The sequence below is a fragment of the Kogia breviceps genome, chromosome X (genome assembly GCF_026419965.1).
Source record: "Kogia breviceps isolate mKogBre1 chromosome X, mKogBre1 haplotype 1, whole genome shotgun sequence".
Lineage (NCBI taxonomy): Eukaryota > Metazoa > Chordata > Mammalia > Artiodactyla > Physeteridae > Kogia > Kogia breviceps.
Genome location: NC_081330.1, coordinates 34,845,581 through 34,872,720, shown reverse-complemented (window position 1 = coordinate 34,872,720; position 27,140 = coordinate 34,845,581). Strand labels below are relative to the sequence as shown.

General features: G+C 44.1%; 1 protein-coding gene across 1 annotated transcript; it reads right to left on the bottom strand.

Annotated features, from left to right (window-relative positions):
* Positions 1-539: 539 nt before the first annotated feature.
* Positions 540-25,652, bottom strand: CAPN6 (calpain 6). The gene is made up of 13 exons (XM_059050003.2): positions 25,547-25,652; positions 18,907-19,086; positions 9,923-10,054; positions 8,675-8,883; positions 7,968-8,160; positions 7,265-7,458; positions 6,931-7,008; positions 6,645-6,831; positions 4,561-4,683; positions 4,180-4,382; positions 3,483-3,604; positions 2,768-2,904; positions 540-2,171 (listed from the first exon to the last, which is right to left on the bottom strand). Exons 2-13 carry the CDS (start codon positions 19,069-19,071, stop codon positions 1,989-1,991), a joined length of 1,926 nt encoding a protein of 641 aa, XP_058905986.1. The 5' UTR covers positions 19,072-19,086; positions 25,547-25,652; the 3' UTR covers positions 540-1,988.
* Positions 25,653-27,140: the final 1,488 nt, after the last annotated feature.

The window sequence follows — 27,140 nt, the reverse complement described above, 5'->3', positions numbered from 1 at the left end:
GAATGAGGGCTGTGCTTGAGGTCAGTTCTGCTGAGCTTGGAGATGCCTCCCCTGTCTGGGCATCCTGTCCTGTCAGGAGGAAGAGCTCAAGGAAAAAGGAGAAGAGTTTCCCTCCTAGCCTAACCCTAAAATGGGCAGATGACAAATTAAGTGTGGAAGCAAGTGAATGAAGTCTTCACATCCGTTCTGCTCTCAGGGATATGGTGGGAGGGAGGATGGTATTGTCTCCTGTTGGAAGGCCTGCCCTTGAACGATCTGGCCACCGTAGCTTTGGTCTTGAGTCCAATCTCAGAGGGGTTTCAAAATCATGTAACCCCTGATATCACACAAATACCCCTAAATACCTCTCCATTCTACCAGCCCCTCCCCCACCTGGATGAATACAGCCAAGGCCTCTGCATCCATCAGACTTAAGCCTGGGCTCCGGTTGCAGGAAGTACCCCTCCTCCCACCCCTACCTCTAACCGCTGGCAAAGGAGTCTCAGCAGACGGCCACTCTTACCATCTCTCCTGTGCCACCAAATCAAGTCAAGACTGGTCAATTTATTAAACGTGAACTTTATTGTGGTTTGGATTATGTAAGGCAGTGTGGTGAAGGCACTGCAGAAGTTAGACTGAACAACATGGTAGGGAAAGGAGCGAGCTAAGAAAACTACAAAAATTTTTAAATGATCGCGTGCTGGACTAGACTAAGTATACTACAACTATGTCATATTATTCATCATTGCAGAAGCGTTGAAATATGCTAGGAGGTGGAGCTTGGGGGATGGGGAAAGGCTTCATGGAGGAGGTGGCATTTATGCTGGGCCTTGAAGGAGGGATAGAATGTTGATAGAGGAGATAGAGGGAAGAACATTTCAGGATGACTGACTCTAGAGAAAATTCTATAGAAGGACTGAAAAAACAAGAGGGCAAACAAACACCCCCAGGGAGTGAACGTTCCCAACTGGGAGAAAAGCCTGAGGGGTCTCAAGCCCCCCAGATGGGGTCTTCAGTACCAATGATATTAGGAGGCACAGGACAACGGGCTTGTTTGTAAACCTAGCAGCAGCAGGAGGTTTCACATTTGCAGTCAGGGGCCCCAAACTGGCTGGACTATGCCTGGATGGAGTCTCTCGTCCTTTTATCCTGCGTGGTCCTTACTCATCCTTCCTCTTGCCCGCTGACTGCCTGAACGGTAGTTCGTGCGCGCCCACGTGCGCGTGTGTGAGTGTAGGTGTGTGTGGATGCGTGGGGGACCGAGGCTTTGTCTCCCACTGCAGCTTCTTCCACTTTTCCCTCGTGTGGCACACAGCTGGCTTCCATGGAGCTGGAGCTCAGGCCCTTCCCACTGTCTGAGCCTCACGGAACTCCAGCTCTTGATTAAGCACCTAGGAAGCTTCCTCAACATGAAGGTAAAACCTACCGTGGGGGGTGACTTGGGTCAGGGCAGGACTACACTTTCCAGAGGTGGTGGTTGTTGTTGGTGGTGCTGGCGGTGCTGGCGGTAAGGGTTGGGGATGTATAAACAGGCTCTGGCTGCCGGGTAAAAGGCTGCTGGGACACCTGTAGTGTTCAGTCAGGAGTTGGGATGTCAGGCTAGACCTGCTTGGCCTTGATCACCCCTCCCCCTTCCTCAACATGCCCTACAGGGGAAACATTTTGGGCACCTGAAAACAGCTAAGACATCGGTAGGGTATCCAGGCTGTTGTCGTTGTCCTGCATGAATCTCACCCCCGGAAGCCCCAGAGATCTTTCCTTGGCCAACATCTGTCTGATCTCCAGATAGGACTGTCACCTCCCCCTGTCCAGCTGCTGGAGGTATATAGGTTACGTAGCTACTTACGCTACTACTCGGATCGGGAGGTATGGGGAACTTATCAGAAGAAAGGAAAAGTTAATTACTGTGAATTTCTTTCTTTCAAAAGATTATGAATCCTAGATAAGATCTAGCATCTGACAGAAAAAGGGATGGGAAAGCTCTGTCAGGATTCCCCGGAGCTGGAGATTTAGAGCTCAGTGAGATCATCACTGGAAATAACCTTGAAGCTGATGTGGCCTTGTTTAACTTTGGCAGTTGGGCCACCCTTCTTACGCAGGTACAGGGACTTCAGATCACGGCAGTCACTGGGGTCGGCATCCAGAGTAACCTGCCCCAAGAACTGATCACAGAACTTCCGTCTGTTCCAGACCTGGAGAGACAAGTCAAGAAAGTGAAGATGAGCAACCCTGTGTAACACTGGACTTTGCCAAGTGGCATCTGGAACCTAATGCCGGGCTTTGAAAGGTCTGTTTAAAAACCAAGAGACTGTATTTCCTGATACCTCTCTGGTTAAGTACCTCAAAGAGCAGAGACGAAAAGCCACCAGTCAGAGTTCAGAATCAACCTTAACCTGTGAGATGGCCGCCGAAAGGCAGCTGGTCAGAAGCATTAAGTCAGAAAAACAGCCAAACCACAGTGCTCCATTCTGAGTAGCAGGGCGAGGGTCATGTGAACTGGCATATACGTCCCCACATGGGAATTTACAGTGCCTGTGTTAGCATGGTATCTACCAGCACGCGGGCTTCTGCCCACAATGAAAGAAACAGAGGAGAGGAGATTTAGGATGGAGATTCATAAGGAAGCGAGTGATTGTGCCTGGTGGGACGCGTCTTCGAGTACAAAACAAACAAACAAAAAACCAGGATAAGCCTTGCTCTGTATCCTAGACATCTGTGAGGCACTTGGGATCATCCAGTATCTGGTACTGAATATGAGCTACCTGAGGAGCCCTGTTCACATCCTTACCTGCACTATAATAGGAATGTCAGTGGTCCTTCTGTAGAAAATGGCCTGGGTGTCAAAAATGGCATGAACAGTATTCTTTTGGACAGGAGAACGGACTTCCTCCTTTCCACACTTGATGACCAAATATGGGTTTACAGCTGGAACAAAGTAACATTTATTTTTAACACAGTGATTATTTTTAACACGGTGATTAACACTATCCTTCTAGTTAGTCAAGAAACTATCTCACTAAGTCTATTCTGAGACTTTTAGCATAACACCTGGGTACTAGAATGACCTAGGACTTTGGTTCTTATTTCCCTTTTCTTTTCTATACTTTATATAGGGATATAGAAATGAATATAAGATAGGCCCTTGCCCAAAGACTTTTATATCCCATTTTCTCTTTTTTTTAAATTGAAGTATAGTTGATTTACAACATGGTGTTAATTTCTGCTGTACAGCAAAGTGATGCAGTTATACACATATACATTCTTTATGAAATATTCTTTTCCATTATGGTTTATCACAGGATATTGAATATGTTCCCTGTGCTATAGAGTAGGACCTTGTTGTTTATATATATATCCCATTTTCCTACCACGGTTGACAGCCATTCTGACTTTTCTACACAGGAAACACCACTGGAGAGAATCATGTGTGACCATCTTTTCTAACCATATATGCAATAAATGAAACTGCATTTTGCTTTCCCAGACACCCCTGCAGTTCTTACTTTCATTGGCATACTTCTTCTCCAGGCCCTCGGCACTGTGCACTGTGATCTGGGTAACAACCTTCGGGTAGCCACGAGCCAGATTCCAGCAGGACATCTTGGGCATGTCCAGAGTCAGCTCCCTGGAACATCAAAAAGAAGACACGTCATCCATGACGAATGACCTTTGATGAGGAGACAGGCTCGCCAAAGCAGACCCTGTTGTTGAAAAACATGGAATGCCAAGTGACCTAGCCCATTCCTCCTCAGACATGGCTTATATTTTATGAGTATGTTTTCCTTTCCCCTTGCTTTAAGGCCCAGCAGATAAAGATCAGAGTAGGCAGGGCTGGGGTGAAAAGGTAGCTTTGGTGACCCAGCACTCAGAACATAATAGAGGAGCAGTGAGAAGTGCCAGCTGTTTAAGAGAAGAAAGAGTCAGCCAGAGAACAGAAGATTAAATATAAGTGGAAAAGCTTAGGCTATAGGCCTGTTCTCCTTAAATGGCAGCTCAAAGCACTGAAGCTCTGACCTCCACAGGGAACTTCTCACAACCCACACCACTTTGAGAAATCTTTCTCCTGCCATCACTGCAGTTAAATCTGACTTGAACAAGTTGTCCCTTTGAGTGTCCACCTAGGGGAAGAGGGCCAAAAGGGTTAGGACTGGAGGCAAAGCACAGAATGGGAGTTGGCAGGGCTGGCCAAGGAAACAGCACCTGAGCTGGACAGGCACTTCAGAGAAGATTCTCAAGAGAAACTCGCTGGTGCGGCCATGCTGGAACATAGTTGGGACAAGCACGTAGTTGCCCTTCTTCAGGTACTTGCTCAGAAACACAGTGCGTGTGTCAATATAAGTGGAGGTCCCCGCACGCTCCTGGATGTACAGGTGGTGGAGGCGGAATTTGCGGTTCATCTCCACCTGGAAATGCGAGAGAAGGAGATGCTCCATTGCACTCAAATCATAGTTTTTGCGTTGGAAGATCCTAGCTCTTCTACTTCCTTTATCCCTCGACCTTTCTTAATTCCCCTAACCCCAAGCTGTCCTAATTTTGACACTGTTTGCCATCATTCTCTCTGCTCCAAAGGCCCATTCTTACCTTGAAGAGCTCGAAGCCGATGATGTAATTGTCGGGTCTTCCCATGCGGCGGTAAGTGCGCAGGTCCTTTTGCTGCAGAGACATGATGACCTTGTGCCCGTCCTCGGGCACGGTGAAGATGTACTAAGGGAAAGAGGCCAGCAAGGGGCTTAGTTAGCACTTCTGTTTCAGATAAGCCAGCTCAAATTTCAGGGAAGAAAACTCTACCTTGCGAAGCAGAGACTTGGGTTATGTTCTGAGCTTTGCCATTGACTTGCTAAATGCAGATCCTAATGTTTGCTTCTCCCTATGGCATTCAGCATGTGTTGAGAGAGCCAACTTATACCTAGGCCTTTGATGCCAAAGAGGGTATGCTTTGTTTCAATAAGTTCTTGGTAGGATCTTGGGTTTTTAAAAATTGTCCCGTTGTGGGCTTTCCTGGTGGCACAGTGCTTAAGAATCCGCCTGCCAATGCAGGGGACACGGGTTCGAGCCCTGGTCCGGGAAGATCCTACATGCCATGGAGCAACTGGGCCCATGTGCCACAACTACTGAGCCTGCGCTCTAGAGCCCGCGAGCCACAACTACTGAGCCCACGTGCCACAACTACTGAAGCCCACATGCCTAGAGCCCGTGCTCCGCAACAAGAGAAGCCACCACAATGAGAAGCCCGTGCACCACAACGAAGAGTAGCCCCAGCTCGCCGCAACTAGAGAAAACCTGCACACATCAATGAAGACCCAAGGCAGCCGAAAATAAATGCATTAAATAAATAAATTTTTAAAAAATCTTATAAACGATCCCCTTGTTTTTAAAAGCTGTACACAGGAAAATTTGAGAATCAACAAAGACAGAAAGCATCCTCGCTTGACTTAACCTGACACTGCAGCATTCCCCTAGGCTAGCCTCCTATTGCCAGCCCAGATGTGTGACTTGTGGAAGGGGCCGGATCCATTTCCCTGGTAAATTGATGCTTTGCTCTCACCATTTTAAGGATGCCGCAGGCCTGTTCTAGAGACTTCCCAAACATCATCTGGGGAATCATGGTGCCATTGGGAAGTAAGACTAAAAGGCATCAGATTTCCCTCTCTCTCCCCCAACCCTCGCACCAAGAAACGGGAAACAGACGCAGAAACATGCGCTCACGAGGCCCCTGTCGGTTCATCCTGCACAGACACTTAAACAGTGAAGCCAAAAAGCCCATTTCCCCAGGTTGGTATATGTTCCTGATAGTTAAAGCGTCTCCAAGGCTGTAAATGAAGGGGGGTGGCAATAGGAGTTTTCTTTTCTTTAGGGACAATTAAGGTGGAAGGAATGGAGAAAACTATGAGTTAAGTAAATCAGCCCACCAGCTTTAGTATCCTTCCAAATGGCTGGCCAATGAAGTTCATGGAAAGAAAAGACACACTCATGTGAAAGGCTGCAATATAGTCAGGAGTCTTGTCTCCAGTGGGTTAGCTCATCGGCACATTTGCAGATAAAACCATCAAGGTTATTATAGCTTCAGGCTTTGGATGTTTGGATTTTTTGCTTTGGGGTGTGCCTGGGCTTGACCTCTAATGTGTCATCTGGAATAGCACTGTAATGGGAGATGGATGGAACGGGGTCATTGACAGGGTAGCGATTCAAATCCTGAGAAGAATGACCTGGTATTCTAGATGAGAAAAGGGAGGCCTAATGATGGGGTTCAGAAGAATCACCTGCATGAGAAAGAGGACACATATAGTACATGCGTACCCAAGAGAGCAATTAGGCAGTAAAGAAATTAGAAAGAATTGAGAAAACGTCAGGGAGAAGATCCTTTCTCTCTAATGTGGGACCATCCCAAGGAAGCAGGGAGTGTCAAAGCATACCCAGCAATATGGTCAGGAGAGAGGCAGCCAGAGGAGGTGGCTTGGATTTGAGAATGTCACCAAGTCACATCTCTGCAAAGAGACACAGTCTGCTTTACAGGCATCTGAGCCAATCCCTATGCATCTTGGTTGATGAATATTACACAATAGCTGCAAATGGGAGAACTGATGTCAAAGAAATACTCCGAGGTGAGACCTGGCTTCCTATTGCCTTGATAACTTGAAGGCAAAGAAAAAGAATTTGATTTAAACCTGGGGATTCTGCAGGAAGGTATCACGGTTGTTATAGCAGCCTCCTGAACGGTTCATCAGGGGATCATCATCCACAGTCCAGCATCCCACCACCGATTCCAGCTCCTTGCGGCCAAAAATAGGGTTGTTCACATTGCGGCAGACATTCAGTTCATGGAAGTTGCGGCAAAAGTCCTCCAGGCTCATCCTGAATGGAAGGAAAGAAATGAGGATGATACTTAATACCTACCCCTGCAGTTCCACGTGGAAGCCCCGATTCCCTTTAGCACAGAAAACCTCTACTCACCAAAACTCTCCATCATCAGACATAACAAGCCCCAGGTTCTTGCGATCTGCTGCAGTCAGTTGCTGCCACTCTTCAGAACTAAAGGCAAATGATCAAAGGGATAAGCCATTATGTTTGCCATTGACTTCCTACAGTAAGCAGGATGCCAAAGGAACAGAATACATGAGGACTGGGACAGCTTTGTCTCACCACCAGCTAAGTCACAGGCCCCATGTCCGAGAAGGACCCACAGATGTCACTAAGCATTGACAGCTCACTAGCGGTCTGGAGGGATGGGATTGGGAGAACGTATAGGGCTTTGGGGATGCAACAATCAAGGTGGAAAGCCACTCACATCTCACTCCAGGGCCCACTCCATTCTTGTCTTCCCAAGGGGTTCCTCAGACGAATCATGTACAGCTTCTCAGTACTGAAGACCTCCACGAGTCTTTCTCCAAGACGGATCTTGCGAATATCAGTCATGGTGTACGTATGGCCCTTCAGCAGGCCCCAATCAGTTTCAACTTCTTGTTCCTCCTGATTGGGAAACTGAGAGCAAAGAAAGATACATAAGGGCACAAGAATTGGGAGATCCAAGGCTTGGCTCTTCCTCTTCCTTGATTGGTTTACGCGAGTATGGTTGAAACTAGTTCTCTTATGCAGATAGAAATTTGATCCTGCCACCTAACTTGACACAAAGCAAGCCAAGGAAAGGAAATAAAGAATTTAATATAACAACTCAAACAATTCAAATGACCCACGGTAGTACATTGGTATGAAGAGCATTGAAATTCATTGGGCTACAACCACCACACCCAGGAGCAGAGACTGTTTACATCAGCTCGGATGCTACATCGGCCTCCAGCGGGATGACTGGTACAAAAGGATAACAGGTTAAAGCTCCTTAGCCTCTGCGCCAGGGCTCAGTGCCTATTGTTAGCTTTCTGAGTTTCCTAATGACTTGTCCTGGATCTCCAGGGTAAGGGTGATGTTCTCCACTAAATGTCATGGTCTCCTCTGCCAGAAGCGAGTGAAGAGTGGTTTTGGTGAGTACAAACCTCAATGGAGCAACAGATCAGACCTCCTTTGGTAAATGTTTTGTACAGTTCTCCAAACAGCTTGTACTTCTCCTCAACGAGCTCAGTGTATCTTCCCTTCTGCATGTCGACAGTTTCAGCCAACGTGCCAGTGAAGTCCACGATGATATCAGTAGTGGTCAGACCATCGAGGGCTTCATAACAGCCAAGCAGCCTGGGGGCAAATATGCAAAGTTATCTTTGTGAAAGTATTTTTCCAGGTCAAGGACATCTTGTTCCCCCAAGTTAAAACAGTCCTTGCCCAGCCAGCCTTTACGGGCTAGCTTTTCTCTAGGTAACAAAATGAGAGATATTTTGAGAATATAGTCAGATTTCTAGGTTTAGGCTATGTTGATCTAGGACGGTCCATGCAGAAACTTCTTTCTACAGGTAAATATCAGACAAGGAGAAAATCTGCAGCCATAATGCCATGTGATCTGTAGATCAGCAGCAGGAAGAGGGCACCTGGGAGCAGTAAGAGTTTAGTGGAAACTGGAACAGCTGATTTCTTTCTCATCTGGAATTTTGGAGGGCCGTTCCCAGGTCCAAAGCAATGCCTTGGATCTGACTGATATCCTACCCAATTTAAAGCCCAAGACTAAGCTGGGAGAGCATGAGTTCCCAAGGATGAATGTGACCTTCCTTTCCTTGTGTAGCCTGACCACTGACTAGCCAACCCCCCTCCTTACTTGGCATAAGCTTTTTCCAACAGAGCATTCCAAAACTCATTCATGGAGGTGGAGAAAGAGAAAACGAGATCTCCGTTGATGGTGGGCAGCAAGTCATCAATCACCACCTCAGTCCATTCTCCAAAATGCCAGAAACGGAAGCGAAATATCCCAGCATATTTATCTAGTTTTCGCGGGTCCCATTCCTGTTCCTTATGGTTGGGAATTGTCTGGAAGTATAAGAACATTCAATCAACTGTTATGCACCAGACCATATCCAAATATTGAGATTACAGTCGACTTCTGGCAAATCCCATGTGGCAACAGGAAGCACACCAAATACATTTGGTTTGGGTCTAGGTAGGAAGTCCCCGGTAGGGCATTTTTTTCTGCAATTTTTGCTCCCGAGTTCAGTTTTGCTGAGGATAGTATTACCATGCTTGCCCTGAATACACACAGGGTGACTGGGGGCAGCAAGTTATGGGTTAAATTATTTACCACAGTTAATCTACAAACTCGATCATGAGAGACTGTCTACACAAACATATTCGTGGTTGCATATTTAACCACATAAACAAGGCATTTTAAAAAGCAAAATCAATCAAAACACAAGGCCCCCTGTGGTTTCAGTTTTTAAAGGTCCATCCAAGAGAGTTTGTGCAGATTCTATAGACAATAGATTTTATTCACACCTTGAATAAAATAACATTTGGGAAAGTCTCCTTTTTAAATACAATTACACATTCATCTTCTAAAATTGTTATTTTCTGAAGAAAATGCTCTAATTTTTCCCAGGTCAACACTTCATTGCCTTGAACTCTGACTAAATGCCAAAGGAATTTTTGTACTCTTATAATTTATTAGAACCTTTTCAATGATCTAGTTCCACCTTTCTCACCTTTTCTTTTGTTCATATCTGTCAGTGACTTCCTGGCCCCCAGTGGCTTTTTACCCCAGTAGGTCCTGAGAATGCAAATATGCAGAGCTACTGAGTCAAAGCACTGCAAGTGGCAAAAGATCACCTAATATGTGTGACAAAGCAAATAGAGTAAAATGTTAATGGTAGAATCTAGGTGAGTAAATGGGTGTTGACTGTAAAATTCTTTCAACTTTCTGTATCTGTGAAAATTCTCATAATAAAATTGAGGGAAATCACCTTCAATCATTAATACTTCTGACTTCAGGAATTAAACAATCTGAGACAGGTACGAGCTGAGTTTTCCTAAAGTTACTAAAGATAAGAAGGTGGGAACCGAGTGAGGTCGGTACCTTTGTCCAGTGAGACTCCTGAACAGCCAAACAGGAAAACGCAGAGACCATTGGCTTGTGCCCCAATCTCCCTTGGGTCAGCTGGTGGTTGCTGATATTGCCCACAATCAGACGGGGGTCATCGCAGATGTCCTGTGGATACAACAGTTGGTTCTAAGAGTCTGGGAAGTGTTCCCCACAGGTCAGCGTGAGCTCAGCTAGGCAGGACAGACTTCACAGATGAGGTAAGGTGGAAAGATTACCAGGACTTCCACAGGTAGGAGAAAGGAAAGGTTGTGGGGTTGTGGAAACAGACACAAAGCAGTAGCTCATCAAGACACAGGAAAAAGGGACATGTGGGAAGGTGGCAGGAGAAATGGAAGGAGAGGATGCGACTGAGACAGGATGAGACGTGCTGGTGGGAGCCCTCAGACATAGCTATCATTGAGGTTTAGAGAGTTTTCACTGCAGCAGTGAGCTTGTAAAGAGGAGAATGAGGGATTAGCACATTACATTCTGATCCTATTTGTCAGGATGAGATTTTCTGAAGCGCCTGTGCTCAGATGGGTGATTGCACTTAAAAGACAAGGCCTGATAGAGGTGGACATTAATGCTTCTCCCTCTCCAGAAAAAATGAGTTAGGAGACCTTATACATGAAGCCCTTTCTAACATAAAGCAAAGGCAACAGCGGTGTCCATGCAACAAGATTTCCCCACATCTTTGGATGAATACAGATGGCAGCAGCACTAATAGCAGGTGGTAATAGACCGCATGTAGGAGCACTTCAACAGATACTCTTTTCCCACAGCAGATGTTCAGAACCTGGACAGAGTGGGGGAAGTATTTGTTTGAGGTGTACGTGTGTGTCTTTCCCCAACATATCATTAGCTGTGCCATTCCCACTGCAAGTAGGAAAATGAGGCCCAAATAATACAATTCCAGCACAATGTAATGGAGGAATTTTCAAAGTATAATCAATGCCTAAAGGAAGGATCCCCAAAATTTCCCTGGTGGTAGACAAAATAATTTGAATAGTGGCGGTAATGTTCACGCTGAAGCCTTAAGAATGACTAGAGTTAGCAGTTGGACAAAGGAGAGGTATGGAGGCATAAGGAGTAGAGAGACAGTCATGGACAGAGGTATAGTCACATACATGACACCATATAATTGAAGACATGTTTGCGTGACTCAGAGTATCAGCCCTTGCAGAGTTCAAAGGCAGGAAATACCAATGAAGTCTTGGGTAGATGGAGACAGCTTCGTGGAGGAGGCCGTTGGCCAGTACCTTGACATTTTGCTTACCCAGCAGAAATAAATCTTAGTCTCAAATGGAAAGAAAATCTAGACATATATCCTTTAAAATTATTAAATAGAGACAGCTATATTTTTCTGGTTCTCAAACTTCTTTTTTTTAATGGACATAATTCTCCTTGATGAAGGGTCTGGTCTACAGAATGAAACATTCCATATATTCTTTAAAAGCCAAAATAACTCTGGAAAGGAATAGGCATTCTGGGCAAGGACAAGTCCAAATTGAAGATTAATTGGTCATCCCTTTGCCAAATGGAGAGAGTTAGGTGGGTTGTCGTCAGCTTTGGTTTTCTGGTCTTTTTTTTTTTTTTAATAGATGCATGTCTGGTGTCTCATTACTTTTTTGTCTTAGGAGAAGAGTTCTATCTTACTAAAATTTTTTCATGCATTTGGAGCCGCCTGTTTTTTCACTTATTGAACATAAAGCAGGTGTGTTGGGTAGATTTAATCCTGATATTCTTTCTCTTCTGATTGTTTCTTTACCCTTTCTAAGATGAGACGAAACACAGTTTTTCCTTTCTGAGTCAGGCATTACCATTTTATTTGTAGCAAGATGTAAAGTTATACAGTGATTTCATGGACTTAGATGATGCATATAATAGTTTCCAAGCATGAAAAAACAATAAAGTGAACATCAATATGTGGAAAAGTGTGTTTTTAGATTATTAAGGCAAATTATTTGCTGGTTTTATGTAGAGTTATTAGTGGTTGGGGTTACATTACAGTGTCTTGATTTTCCACAAGGCTTTAATTCACAGCAGGGATCTAGGCTCAGCAAACACTTTTGGCATGTCAACTTATCTTTAAGAACTAAAGGATCATGTAAATAAGCAAAAAGACATGGAAACAGAACTCAAATTGAGGAACTGGATAATTATTCTCCTGTCAACTAATGTGAATGGATTTTATATTTAAATATATATATATATATAGTGTGTGTGTGTGTGTGTGTGTGTGTGTGTGTGTGTGTGTAAAGCTGTGTGTAATCATGGGAGAATATACATTTGGGCAAAAAAACCACCTTATTTTCCATTTCCTCTCATAAACTGGCCCATGCCCCAGTTTTACTTCACCACTCTTCATACATGATGGATGGCTATTTAACAATGGGTTTTTAAAAATGAGTTAACAGTCCATAGACTGTCAAACCTGGAAGGAATTTAGAGACTATTTTGTCGACCTGTTTATTTTACAAATGAGGAAACAGGCTCAGAGAAGGGCAGTAACTTGCCTCTCCTGTCATTTAGCTAGTTAGTAGACCTAGGATTAAAGTTTTAGGTTCGCCACATACAGTTAGAGAAGGAACCCTCTAGACATCAGCTGGTTCATCCTTTTGCCTTTAAGTTGATCAATGGTCACCATGCAAAGGATGATACTGTGAAGCTCTTCAGGGGGGGATGCAACTGATTCTCCAGTCATCCATCCCAGTGTTTTATGTCTCTTTGCTTAACGCTCACCTAAAAGCTCTCCATCATTCTGGAAGACTGGCTTAACTCATGTCTTAGCTTTTGGTTCTAGGCTTTAATCTTCTCAATTTCATCCACTAAATATGAATCAAACTCTTATGTATGTCAGCACCATGATGTGAAGCATGGGAGAACATTTTTATTAAGCCACATTTTTTTTTTACCTCTTTAAGGAAGTGAAAGACTAGAAATAGCTAAGGAGGTAGAAAGGGTAAAGGATAATGAGCCAATGCAAATCTAACAGCCAAATGGACTTTTTGGTGACAAATCTGAAAACAATGAAATGGATAGTTATTGAATTTTCCCCTAGATTTAGAAAACTGGCTCTAATTCCTGCGGGGGTAAGGAAGCAAGGCTGGAGACATTTTCCTGTAAGTCAAAGCTGGGATGCAGAGTGCAGATGGGACATTTCAGCCCAAGCTCTGCTGCAATGGTAGGGAGTGGAGTTGGAGGAGAGGTCACAGCTCACATAGTCACATATTTGGGTGGCTTGAGAGGTAGGAAAGATTGCTGAACCTCTAATGTTTCCCAGCTGTGTTGGCCTAGTCAACGTGATCCTTGAACTGGGCTGTTTGTCAAGGCAAAATAATTTCTTAGGGGGAAAACACACAACTAGGAAGTCAAGCACCAAGAGTAAATCCAGGAATGGTCTCTGCAGACCCCCATCTCTGAGCCAAAGCCTTCTACTGATACAAGCAAAGCAGCGTCTCTAGGAAGTATGTTCTCTTAGCTGAGCATTGAGAGATCCTCCCATTGTCCTTACTTCATCTCCTTTCCCAGAGATCTCTGGGTGGGGTGGGGTGGGGAGGGAGGCATACAGTTATAAGTCTTGGAGCCCCACGCATGTCACTCTATGTGGCTTTCTTTGCACCTACCACATCCACATATTTAGCAATTTTTTTTTTTTACACAGGTGAAATTTGCTGACAATAAACATTGAGGTCCAGGGTAAACCTCAAGGACCACAGTAAAATGAAAGGCTGCCTAGAAAACCAGCAGCCAGAAGAGTGGAGGCATTTCAAAAGTGCTATGGGCAGTCTAGCAGTCCCATGGGGATGGGGACAGTGTGGACACTTACAAGTGAGGCCGGCCCTGCAGTAGGTACATCAGGACTAAGTCCAAGGCTCTTAAGTCGCCCCAGAAGGCCCAGGGCTGCCATTCAGGGCCTGAGGGCTTTATCAGCTAGCCCAAGCAACCATTATCTTATCCTTAGAAAATTGTATCATCTCCAGACATGGCATTTATAGGTGGACCTCGGCTCAGGGACCAATGTTGAACCACCTGCACAAGGAGTCAACTTTACCTGCTGGGGAGTTTTGCTTCTGTGTGACAATCTTGTCATTGGTGAAACATTCTCTTCCTTCCTAACCCTTCCAAGGAAAACTCAATATTGAACCATAGAATAATATCTTAAGCCTAAGTTCCACTTCCAAACTGGACAAGCAAGTCACTACAGAATTATCTTCTTCTTTAAACCTTCAGACTTCTGCAAGGAGACTCCAGGTGTAAATCCCAAACTGCTTTATTGGGAAAAATTTATATATCTGTGCAATGGAATACAGTTCAGTGATAAAAAGAAACAGATACATGCTACAACATGGATGATCCTTGAAAATCATGCTAATCTAAAGAAGTTAGCTTTTATGATTCCATTTTAAGTGAAATGTACAGAATAGGCAAATCTAGACAGAAACTGAAAGGGTGTTACTGGTTGCCTGCGACTGGGGGGAGGAGGGGTTTACTCCCTGCAAATGTGCACAAGGGATTGTATTGGGATGATTCAACTGGTCTAAAACTGGATTGTGGTGATGTTTGCACAACTCTGTAAATTTATTTTAAAAAATCATTGTTTTGTATACTTAAAGCAGCTGAATTTTATGGTGTATAAATTGTACTTTGATAAAGCTGTTAGCGTTTTTTAAATTCAGAATCTAAAATAAATAGGACAGATGGCAAGAGTATTGGCCTATTCAACTCTTTTCAACTGTGTCAACAAAAAAACCACTTAGTACTATTCACGTGGAGGGACATGATCTGTGGGAAGAAAAAGAAATTCATGAACAGTCTAGGCCAAAACTACTCTACAGAGGTGTCCCATTCAGCTGGGTGTTGGAAATTTCTATTAGCACAAAGACAAAAATATTTCCTCCTTTATCGGGGTCCCTCATATGCAATCTCCCTCTGCTTCTAATGTCCCCTCTCAACCGTTCCCTCCCATTCCTCCCATCTTTGCTTTAATCCAGAACCTCATCGGCCTCTTCTCACCCAAGGTAGTGAAAAGACCTGGGCAAGGGCCATGGTAGTGGAGGCTGAACTCAAAACTTGAACAGGAGAGCTGCTAGATCTTGTGCAGGTGCCCTGGCTTCCTCCACAGCTGGCTGTGCAATCCCCAAAAGGCCTTGCTCCATTTTAGCAGGAGAATAGCTGTGTCTGACTCGAAGACACAATTGTAGCTGGGTATGAGTCAGTCAGGAAAAAAGCCAGAGGCGGGTAGGAGGGGAGAGTCGCGGGAGAAGAGATTTTCTGTGGGAATTTGTTGGCTAGATTTCAGCCTAAAAATCCTACCTGCTGTCTTAGGATCACACTGTAACTCAGGGGAACTCAGCTCTTAGAATCTGCTAAGACTTTATATGCTGAAGGTCCAGGAGGACAGGAAAGCCCAGGAGTACAGGTCTCAGGCAATATATCTGTGTACCCAGGAAGCTAGACCAGTAGCTGGGGTCATTGGACCAATGGAGGTGTTAGGGAGAAGGATCTTCCTCTGAAAGGCATGGGCAGATAAACTGGCACCGAACAATTGCAAAACACTCTCATAATCCCTGCCTATCTAAAGTGGCTCCTTAGGACGCAGCAGGGAAGTGGCAAGTGGGAAGAAGGGGATCTCAATCCTGCCCTAGGATGGTGGCGCTTGACTGCAGTTGGTTGGTTTGATTAGCAGTGGTGTTTACAGACATGAAGGCTTTGCAACCCAGGAGGGAAAGAGACAGAAAATATCTGGTTAATCGTGCTTCTTCCATTTTAGAGACTTCAGAAACTAACCCTGTTTGAGTATGAGACGAGGTGGCATGCCAAGGGACAAGATGTCTGTAAGCTTCCCTGCAGATGAGGATCTCAACCTTGCCAATGAGGCAGGTGAGTCCAACGACCCATCTGGTCTTCCTGAGCCAATTTAGAGAGGCCTAGGGCTGTCTCTTGGCTTTCCTGATGGGAGGCCAGAGAACTTTGACGTGGTTCTTGCCCCTAGGCTTGGCCTCCACTCTGGCTGGAGAGGAATCTCCGGCTTTTTGAAGAGACTCAGATGGTGGTCCAGAACCTTGTTTTTCCCCCTACTCCCCACAAGAGTCCTCCGCCTCAACCGCTCCAATCCACCATGATCTGCTTTTCTTCAAAACCCTGTATGATTTACTGGCTATATGCCTGAAAATAGCATTTCCTTTGTGAAGCAGTAATTTCTTATTTAACTCTTCGATAGCTCAATATCCATCTCGTCAGCTGGAATGGGAGTCCCTCACCCCAGGCCTCATCTGTATCTTGCACAGAGGCTGGCATACAGTAAGTGCTCGATAAATGCTTCCCAACTGACTCTCTCTTTGGGCCTAATCAAGGCTAAGCTCAGAGTATGCTCTCAAATGGAAGAGTCTGGATCAATTAATGGGTGTACAGCATCAACGCAGTGAGGGGGAATGTGAGAACTTACTGGAGGGAAGCTACCTATTTTACCAAAAGAGACATGAGCAAATCTATCTCCCTGACATGGCAGCGTGGTAGAGTAAAAACTAATACATGCTTTGGAGTCAAACCTGGATTCAATTCCCAGCTTGTTAGTAGTCTGACCCTGGGAAAATTCTTACCTTCTCTCTGAGACACAGTTTCCTCATCAATAAAATGAACATAGTATCTACCTTTATTTTTTACACCAGGAAAAAAGAATTACATCAGAGTGGTTTTTAAGATACCTACCTTACTAAGCTATAGCAAATTAGGATGAAATGAAAAAATGTACAGAAAACTCCAAACACAGTATCTGGGCCCATAGTAGACATGCCCTAAATGCTTATGCCTTGTTCTACCCCATTCACTCTCTCTTTCTGACACTCCCTCACCTTGGAAGGGGTATTGCTTGCCTCAGAGGCAAGATGGATTATTTCAGTGGTTATTTTTTTTCCTTCCCTGCTAATTTATCTAGGACTCAATCCACAGAATTTGGAAGATGAAAGCAAAAGACAAAGGACTGAGCCAAGATGGGGGAGGGAGGATATGTATAAAGACGGGCCAATACAGGAAGCACTGTTGGCTTGGTTCACATCAGGAAAATGGCTTCATGTTGGCCTTGCGATTTTACTGCCCATCAGATCTCCTGCCACCTCGTCCAGGACCTCACCCCCATCCATTATTCCTTCTTTCTTCTGTGTCTTTAACCTCTCCTTCTTTACTATTTCCTCCTTAGCCTATAAATATGTTCAAGTCTGTCCTATTTGTAAAAGACACCCTCCCCCAGAAAACCTCCCTCAATTTCCTGTCTTCTTTTCAGCTACTTCTGCCCTATTGATCTCCTTTCTTTCATAGCCAACCATCAAAACAGAGTGGTGGCCCTCATTATCACCATCCTTTCATAATAGTGGCTCCCAAACAGTGTATTTCTATTTTCTCCATGCATTCTGGGGAAAAAAAATCTTACCTCTCTCCATACTGAATTAGTGGCTAGTGAATTCTGCTCATGTTTTCCAGATTTGTATTGCAGGTCAGTGATCTATAGGGATGTCAACAACTGGAGGCACAGAAACTCAACAGCAGTGTAATCTTCCTTCTGATGGATAGAACTTCTCCAACTCTTATATTCTCAGTGGCTATCATACTTTATGGGCAAAAATGGAGACATGTCCTCTGAGTCACATAGAAAACAAGAGCCTTGACGTGACCCATGTATCTTGGCACCCCCTGGTGGCAACGTACATAAACCGAAGTAGCTCTTGTAAGAACTCCCTTTAGGAGTTCAAGCTGTGGAAATTGTTCATTGAAGAAGGCAAACCTTGAGTTGCTGACTGAGATGGTTCCATAATAGTGCATATAAAAGGTACATCATGAAACAGGATCAGAAGGTCTTCAGGATATTGTGAAAGTCCAAGAATCTGCATTTCATAACAGCCCTTGGTGGCTTATATACCTGGTCACCCACTTTGGGAAGGAGCCCAGGTTGAATATCCTTCTATCTAGTCAAACCCTTTAGATATAACCAGGTTACTGTTTATTCTCCAGATTCCAACATCCTATCATTTTGTACATTGACCTCCCACTCATGTAGGACTTGTAAAGGGGTTCTGAGACTTGCTTTAGAGACACAATATACAGATGTTCCACAGAGAACCATAGTAACTATGAAGAGGTGGTGAAAGAGCTACAATCCTACTTGGATCCCACTTTGCTAATTGTGGGAGAATACAGACGATGGTATCCAAAGAGCAGCAAAGAAGTCTCCCTCCCCCAATTCAAACTCCATCTTGTCCCTGTTGAGTTTATTTCATTTATGCTCACCATATAAGTTTTTCTCTTCAATGGTCTGAGATTATCTTGAAGTTGCTGTCATAGGTAACTCAGTAAAGAAACAAGAGTATAGTTGCTTTCTGAGTTACCATATTTACTCAAATGAACTTCCAAAAGAAAATAAGCCTGGTATATCTCTTTTTTGTTCTTTCTAAATTACTAAATCTGATAAAATGTGACTAAAATTCAATATTCCTCAAGTTAGAGCCAGAAGCACAAATCCATAAAACTTCCCATTTTAAAGCTGTCTGCTGGGAATTTTTAGGGCAGTGAAAATATTCAGATACTATAATTATGGTTATATGTCATTATACATTTGTCCAAACCCATAGAATGTACAACACTAGGAGTGAACTCTAATGTAAATTATGAACTTCGTATGATTATGATGTGTCAGTGTAAATTCACCAGTTGTAACAGAGGTACCACGCTGAGAGGGGGCATTTGATAATGGGAGAGGCTCCGTATGTCTGGGGGCAGGGATTACATGGGAAATCTCTATACCTTCCTCTTAATTTTGCTGTGCTCTAAAAATATAAAAAAGGATATTATGCTATAAAAAAATAAATAAAGTTGTCTGCTAAACTGGTCTATATGCAGTGGGCTGTGTGAGTGAAGTAATGGACCAAGTAGATTTATGATGAAAGAGATCAAGCGGGAAACAGAAATTGAAACAACAAAGTTACCTGGGGACGTTTCCACACCACCTTCCCAGGAAGCAGTCGGTTGTAGAAAAGTGAATCATTCTCAGGCAAAAAGGTTGGATCACAGAAAAGTCTACCATCCCTGATGCATTCCTCTTTCAGTTCCTGGTACTTCTGGTTTTTGAAGAGCTTCAGAGGAGGACCCATAATGTCAAACTATGTCTAGAATGAGAAAATTGTTGTTATTGAAGGAAGAAGTTCTCAAGTCTTTTAAAGATTCCCTGAGATTAGACAAACAGTTGTCATCCCAGTGATTTATTCCCAGAGCTAGGCACCTCAGTTTTAGCTTTAAAGGAAAAGTCACCATTTTCAGGGAAGGAAGGGCCCAAGGTCTGCAGCAAATTAGTTTGGGGTTTGGGATAAGGCATCTAAAGACCCATTTCTGGGTCTGAGTTTCCTCATCTGCCAAATGGGGTAATATGGGCCTTAACAATCTTATTGGAAAAATAGATAATAAACGTTAAGATTGCTAGTTAAACATGAGTCATTATTATTTAAAGGGCAATCTTCCACCTTCCACTGGCAGGGAGGAGTTCAAGCACAGAACAATTCTAAATTTGAAGAGAAAGGGGGAAAAAATCGCTTTACTACATTCAGAATAATTTGGTGCCCTGAAGGGCCACACACTTTGTACTTGAGGGGAGAATCAGCCCCTTTCACGTCTAACAAGCCCTTTTACACAATTCCTTCCCTTTTATCATTAAAGAGATTTGCGTTTTTATTACTGGCCAGGAAGACTAAAGCAAGAAACAGAGCTCAGCAGATGGCCTCCAAAGACAAGGAAAGATAGAAAGATTGCGTCTTTCTTCTTCAAAGTCTAGTGTGCAAACATTTGCCCACCATAAAAGACAGACTCCGAAATTCAGTTACACTAATTTGGTGGATTCTTACCCCGTGTCAATACACTGTTGCTTTCTTTTCTTAAAAAAAAAAAAAAAAAAAAAAAAAACAAACAAACAAAAAAAAAAAAGCAGGGCTTCCCTGGTGGCACAGTGGTTGGGAGTCCGCCTGCCGATGAGGGGGATGAGGGTTCGTGCCCGGTCCGGGAGGATCCCGCACGCGCAGAGCGGCTGGGCCCGTGAGCCACGGCCACTGAGCCTGCGCGTCCGGAGCCTGTGCTCCGCAACGGGAGACGCCACAACAGTGAGAGGCCCGCGTACAGAAAAAAAATATATATACAAACAAAAAAAACAACAAAACAACTGTCACATGGCTATACAGAGAATTAATATAATGGCTCTTCAGGCAATGTCTATCAGAGTGCCCCACACTCAAATGCCCCTGAAAACTGGTTTTTATGAGGATAATTTGAAAGGTAAATTTGATTTTAAACAGCTTTGGGGTGACAATAGGGTTTTTAATTACTTTGCTTGATTCACAAAGATAGATTTGTAATGATTTTAATGATCCTCTGATGACAGTCAATGGTAAACAGAAGGGGGTTGTAAAATCTATATGCACCAAGTATTTCAAAAATATATTTTAAGGATGACTGTGTCTATATTCTATGATTACATGAGGGTTGAAACAAAAAATCTGGCTAAGGTCAGAGTGTCTGCTAAAAAGTAGACGAAATTTGAAAAAAAAAAGGCTAATTCATTAGCACTTTAAAGAATATCTGTGTAGGTAACACAGCTCAAAACTCAGTTAATAATGAGGCAGTTGCTATTTTATAAAAAGTGTAATATTAATCAGACCTCTCTACTATCTTACTTCCTGTTCCTTTAGTATTTCATTGAAATGCCTTACTGGTAAAGAAGTCTCCCCATTTGAAAACCATAAAAAAATTTAATTCGCTGTTATTTTCAACCTACAATATGTGTAAACAAACTTACCCTTTCTCTGAATCCAAGGAATAAGAAGCTGAAAATAACCAGTTTTTCCATAGCCTTGTTTATTGGCAATTGTTTTTCACATGGAAGGCTACAGGAAACTGCAAGTACTGAAATGCTTTCGGTCATCAGATTTAAGTCTGTCCACGGGTTTTAAATATTAACGTGTATTTCACTGTGTTTGAAGTCGTGGATGGTATCAGTAATAGTTTTCCATTAAGCAGCATCAGAGCCAATCTGAATGTATGCCCAGGCTCTTTTCTGGGGCCTTTTACAAATGGACCCCAATTTTTACATGTGCTCAAACTTACAACAAACCCTACCGTGCCTCTCGCTTTTCCTGGAAGGTTGGGTGGATTGCCAGAGGCTGGGGACTGCAAATGGGGGGTCGTCTGGGACAATTAGAATATTTAGTTTCCCAGAGCCCCCTAGTCCCTGAATATTTTGGGTAAGTGAGCATCTCCTGTTCTTGGGAAGGCCCGCTGCTGCTGCCAGTCTCCCTTGTTACCTAGTCAAATGGCAAGGCAGGCAAGAAGCCTGCAAAGGGAATCCCTATTTTATAAAGAGGCCTGTCCACTGATAGAAATGGCATCAATTGAGAAGAAAATCAAGTTTGATTTTCAAACCCGGTATGATTCCAGTCGACTTTATCAGAGACAGAATGGACAGCTTGTGCGGATAATTCAAGCTTTCTGGGTGAGGGCACATGCATTTGAGGGGCACACAGAAAATAAGGAATAGCGGGCAATAGCCTCAATTTTGACAGGCATTCGTTAGAGTACAATTGCAGTGCCACGCCCCATCAGACTTGCAGAGTAGAATTGCCCCCAATTTCTGACTAGGTAGCAGAAAACTATATGCCATTTGCTGTGACCTTGGTTTCTTGTTGCCTCAGTTTTCTCAACAGGGGAGTGCCCTCCTTTTAGTGTACAGGTGTTTCGAATAAGTAGAAAGGACTCCATAAGTGCAAGATACACACTGTAAGCCCTCTCACTGCATGGCACAGAGCTAGGTACCCAGCCATTGTTCAGGAAACATTTGTGGAATGGATGAATGTCTTATGTAGAAAATTAATGTTTGTGCGGCAATTTAATGTTTGAAGGGTGCATTTCAGCTCATGTTCTCTTCGTGGCAGTCATGTTTTGTAGATGTTATCTGTGCCCTTCATTCTGTATCGGCAGCTCAGACAAGGGGCAGCTCGAAAATGGCGGAGCTGACTCAAAGCCTGGTCCGTGTAACACCCGACTTAGTGTACAGCTTTCTATCACACCGCACTGCTTCTTTTGCTCACTGCCTTCTTAAAGAAGGGCTTTTTTTTTTTTTTTTTTTAGCTCAAATGAGGAAAACCCTCCAAAGCAAACATGATACCTAACTTTGAGGCATTCTGCCTAGAATTCATTGCCGTGGTGGATATTGAAAAGGTTCTTTATTTCCATGGTTTGATGAGCATGGGAGAATCTGAACACTTCACTTCTCAGGGTTCATCAGTTAAGTCTCAGAAAACTTTTGGAAACTCAGAAATGTGTCTTGGGTTTGTCATCAACAACTTGCCCCGTCAGGGCGTAGGAGAGTGGAGAAAGGAATGTTCCTTCTTTGCTATCTTACTGTACCCAGCTGTGAAGACAAGAGAGCCTTTAGGTTAAAGACCACATATAGGAAAGTCGGTAAACAGAAGCAAAGCTGGGGTTTTGAGTATCAACCAAAGAAGGCCTCCAGCTAACAAAGGGAACAGGCACATTTTAAAAGGGGAACCTTGTGCCCTGAGGGCTAGTATTATGGGTGGTTGGGTGAAAAAGGGTGTGGAGTTTTGTATTGAGATAATGGTCTTAAGAAGTACCTGTTTGAGTGGGGATCCTCCGTCCAGAGAGAATGAAGAAGGCCGTGTGAACCACAGCTAGCTCCAGGGTGTGGTGAGTTAGGAGTTGCCAGGGGGAGTTAAGGGAGCCTGCCACGTGGAACACGAGGCCACAGTTAGGAGAGGGAGCTTTTGCTACTCACCGGACTAGAAAGCTTGGGAAGCTGGACAAAGTCTTAAGAGAAAAATCACTTGTTCTTTACCTGTGGGTCAGCTTTAGAGTAGAAACCAGATTTTGCTCTTAAAAATGAAATCTGCCTCAGTTTACTCAAGAGAATTATGATCTGATAAGAGGAAATCCAGTCTGCGGTTTTACAACCTGCTTTCCGTTGCGGTGAGTGGGAGGGCAGGGGACGGCATTTAAGGGGGAGAGAGGGAGAGAACAGGGCCCCCCGAGAGTGTTGTTCCTGGCTGGTTTCTCCTTTTCCCCAGTTTCCCCCTTGGGTTCTACTTGGGGCAAAATCGGAGGTCAAAGCAATTAGGAGTTTGCAGAGCAAAGTGAATACAGAAGACTTAACTCTGCCCTGGCATGAAGTAGCAGCCACTTTCACCACAATCGGGGGTCCCTATCCTCACCCCTGGGGGTGGTGTGATGAGAGAAATGGGGCTTGGAGAAGAAGAAGTAATAAAAATTCAGCATCCACATTTTACCCAGAGAAGAGTGCTTTCCATGTCTACACAGGCAGAAGCATAGCCACACCTTAGAGAATGCATCTACCAAGGAACATATGGTTCTTCAGATTCAAGTTGCTGGCCAGATATTCTGAGGTCTGAAAGGGACCACAAAAGTCCTCTGATCCAGCCTTATATAGGACACATCTACTCTGCCCAGAGAGAAGACCCTGAGTTCAAAGAAATTCCAAGAAAAAAGAGTGCACAATTTCCTTTAATTCCATTGTTGCAGAACTCTCTCAAAAAATGAAAAGCAATTCAAAATCATGAAAGGAGCACACATTGTCAGGAGATCCAGTCCCAAATACCGTCATTTAGTGTAGATAACATCTCTGTCCCTCAGTTTCCCCATAAGAGCAGTGGGAATAAAATGGCTGCCCCATATACACCTCAGGGTGTTATTGGGGAGATCTAACAAAATTAGGAATGTGAACGTGCTTTTTAACTATTAAGGATAAGACCAATGTAGGGCAGTAGTATTAGGAAGCGCTCGTTCTAAGCAAGTTAAATCCCTTTTCTGTCCTTAGTGAAAAATGAGGAGATTTGATCACATACTTTAAGTAAGACACACACAAACATTTGAAAGACCAATATAAAATGGCCCCTTTGCCATTCAGTACCTCCTCTCTCTTCCACCTCTCCATTTTGGCTGACTTGCCCCACTACCCCTTTTATTTTTCTCTCTTGGCTGGAATAAGCCCATCCTATAAGTCTGATTTTATAGCCTTGCGAAAAATCTAATTCCAATTTTTCTAGCATGTTACATCGGATGGACTCTTAGAGATAGATCACTTAGTCCGATTCCTTGCTTTTACAGGAAGGTGAAGGGACTTGTCCAAGGTTGCAGTTAGTGGCAGAGCTAGCACTAAAACCTGGACCTCCTGACTCATTTTACCACAATTTTTTTTAAAAAAATGGGGGGTGGAGCATGCCAACACAAAACCTCAAGACATTGCTTTTGAAAATTCTTATTGTCCTCTTCTTACAAGGATGCACTTAGGAGTTTTGTTTTTGAATTGCTGTCAGAAGGTGAGATGATTTCAAATCAAGGCTAATCAAAGAAACACTGTTTGGGGGTCACAAAGGGGCTTTTTCTGCTTTTAATTTAGGGACTGAAAACTCCCAAGGATACGGAAAGCCTGCTTTTTAACCTATTCCTGACTACACAACTGTTTAGACTTCTGCCTCGCCTGCTAAGGATAAATAAAGAATGCTATTCAAATCCAAAGTATTCATAAACGCACATGCGTGTTTGTGCGCACATACTCATCCACACAAACTGCAAGAGGAATGCAAGTTAATTAGCCGTCCCCCGTAGAATCTTTTCGTAAATTCCTTCAGACTATAAAATGTCCTTAATGTCACAACAAATATTAGCAAATGAGACATTAGTCAAATTTCAATAAAAACATTAATTACAAACCAGGATGCTTTATCCTGACGCCAGAAGTAACTGTCAGGATGGCAGAATTTGTTTAATTTTCCTACGTGCTGGTCACCATAGTTCAAGCTCCAAATCCTCAGAACCAATTTTTAATTGCAACGCTCCAATCCTTTTGCCACCCCGTTCTCAGCCCAGCCTGCTCTGGTCAAGCAGTCCAGCTAAGCCTCCAGAACGATGTAGTTGCGGTGGGGACGGAGAGAGCCCCCAACTGCAAACCTATGTTTACACCAATGCAAGAATCGGAGAAAAACAAAACCAGGCCGGCCAGGGGCTGATCATGAAGTAGCCAAGATCAACCTGCTGCCACTTCCTCCTGTGCAACACTGTACCACCCATGGACCCCGCTTCCAGGGCTTAAAGACCTTTTGCACACAGTGTGGCTCCAAGATTCTGCCTGCATTTCAATAATTTGCCCACAGTTAGGGGTCAGCAGAAGCTAGAATAAAGCCCTGAAATGGGGATTCTCCCCCCTCACACTCACCTCCCAGGTTTGTCCTTCCTTACCAGGTATTTTAAGTAACAGAAGACCAAAGAAAGAAAACAAAAAACAAAACCTTAGCAGATATCACCAGAAAAGTCTCATGGCCAAACAACCACAATTACCCCCTTAGACCCCCCTCCAAAAATAAGCAATCCAAAATTCCATTAGTTTTGAAGTTTCCAAACTGCTATTACGCACACACATTCGATCCAGACAAACCATAAAATTATAGCTGCGGAGTTCACCTATAAAGTGCAAGTTTCTCCATTTCATTTAGACTCTAAGTTATCCAGCAAATAAAATTGCAGGATGAGTTTGCAAATGTCCTCTCTCCTCACCTGAGTTATCCAAGGAGCCTTGCTGCTGCTACTGCCGCCGCCGCTGCTGCTGTTAGCCAGGTAACCCCTACAAAGTCTGTTCAGTCAGTGCGGCTGAACAAAGATTCTGGCTTTCTTAACCTGAAAACTATTTGGGCTGTACCAAGCTCTGCTCACAGGGGGAGGTGCCTTGCAGAAAATTCAGGAGCCTTTGCCCCGCCTAGCAGTCAGAAACTGATCCAGAGTCATGAGGAAAATCTGGAAAGCACCCCTACCAGATGTGCAGACGGGATGCCCACTCCAGACCCACCCACCAGCAAACTGAAAACCCCAGGAAAACACGTTCGAAAGCTCTTTCTGTTCCAAGGAGAAATAGGACTTTTCAGGGAGGGGTCTGAGAGATTTCTGACTTTTCTGTCCCAGGGTTAGTAGTGCAGACCTGAGCATGACTCGAGAGAGGACATGGAGAGAAAACTCTTGAAGCACTGGCAGAGTTCTTGTGGGCTTGGCCCTGTACACGGATCTACGCTGGTGATAAGGACTTCAGCGAGTGGGTGGGAGTGAAAGAGGAGCCGGTGGGGCACAGGCAAGAAAAGGTTGCTTCGTGAAGCAACAGGTTACATCTGGCCAAGGGCAGAGAGAAGGAAGCAGTAAGAGGAAAGTGAATGGAGTTTGATTGCACGGCAGCTGTAAGAAACCTAATTTCTAGCAATGGGGCTGTGAAGAGTCTGCCTGGCGATGTTAGGTGAAAAGCAGAACACATAACTGGGTGTGCACTGAACAGCCGACCAAGAGGCTTCAGCGAGATACTCAGGCCCTGGGAATACCATGCTGCACCCCCATCACGGTCCTGTGCCCTGAGACATTCCCTGGGACACAGTTCCAGGGACTAGATTCTCAAGTGGTTTTGTTTGTTGCAATTTTCAGAAACGGTGAGGGCGCCCATTGTCTCATTCCCCAGCTCTCCCAACCAATGTGGTGGTAACCTTTGACCTGAAATTACCACCCTCTGCCCCATCCCTGCACCAAATCTGCTGCTGGCTAGTTGAGGAGAGAGAGGGAGAGAGAGGAAGAAGAAGAGAGAAAGATACTTAGAAGGAAAAGAAGTGTGCTTGCCCTACTCACTGGCCCCAATATTTTCATGAAATAGATCTGAGCAGTTCTCTTAACTCTGGTTTCTACGACCTCCTCCTTGGCACTTCACCACAACTCCCTGTGTGCCTTCTTGCTCTCTATGCCAAGATGGAAACTGAGCAACAGGTAGGGGGTGATACGAAACACCAGAACCCCGGGAGAATGAGGGCTCTCAATATTGGCACCTGATTTGGTTCCTGAGTGACAGATTTCTCAAGCAAGTATGCCCCATATTGTGGGATTTGGGCTTTGAAACCAAGGGAGGGTGTTTTGTCTGGGTTCATCGGCCATCTTTTCCACATCCATAACTTTCAAATGAGTCGGGCATCGTCGAATCTGAGAATTAGAAGAAACTTTAGAGGTTATATCTACCCTCCCGCTCAGTGCAGGAATATCATCCTGATAATCTGGAAAGCTCATCCCTCTGTAAAGCAGCTTATTCCACATTTGGACATCCCCTAATTGTTAAAAAAAAAAAAAC

Bases quoted from the DNA above. Each gene is read 5' to 3' on its own strand.
- CAPN6 (XM_059050003.2), bottom strand. From the start codon at position 19,071: ATGGGTCCTCCTCTGAAGCTCTTCAAAAACCAGAAGTACCAGGAACTG. The intron at 10,055-18,906 runs GTAACTTTGTTG...TTGTATCCACAG, and splicing joins TGGTGTGGAAACGTCCCCAG to GACATCTGCGATGACCCCCG. The intron at 7,009-7,264 runs GTGAGTGGCTTT...ATTTGCCTTTAG, and splicing joins AGTGGGCCCTGGAGTGAGAT to TTCTGAAGAGTGGCAGCAAC.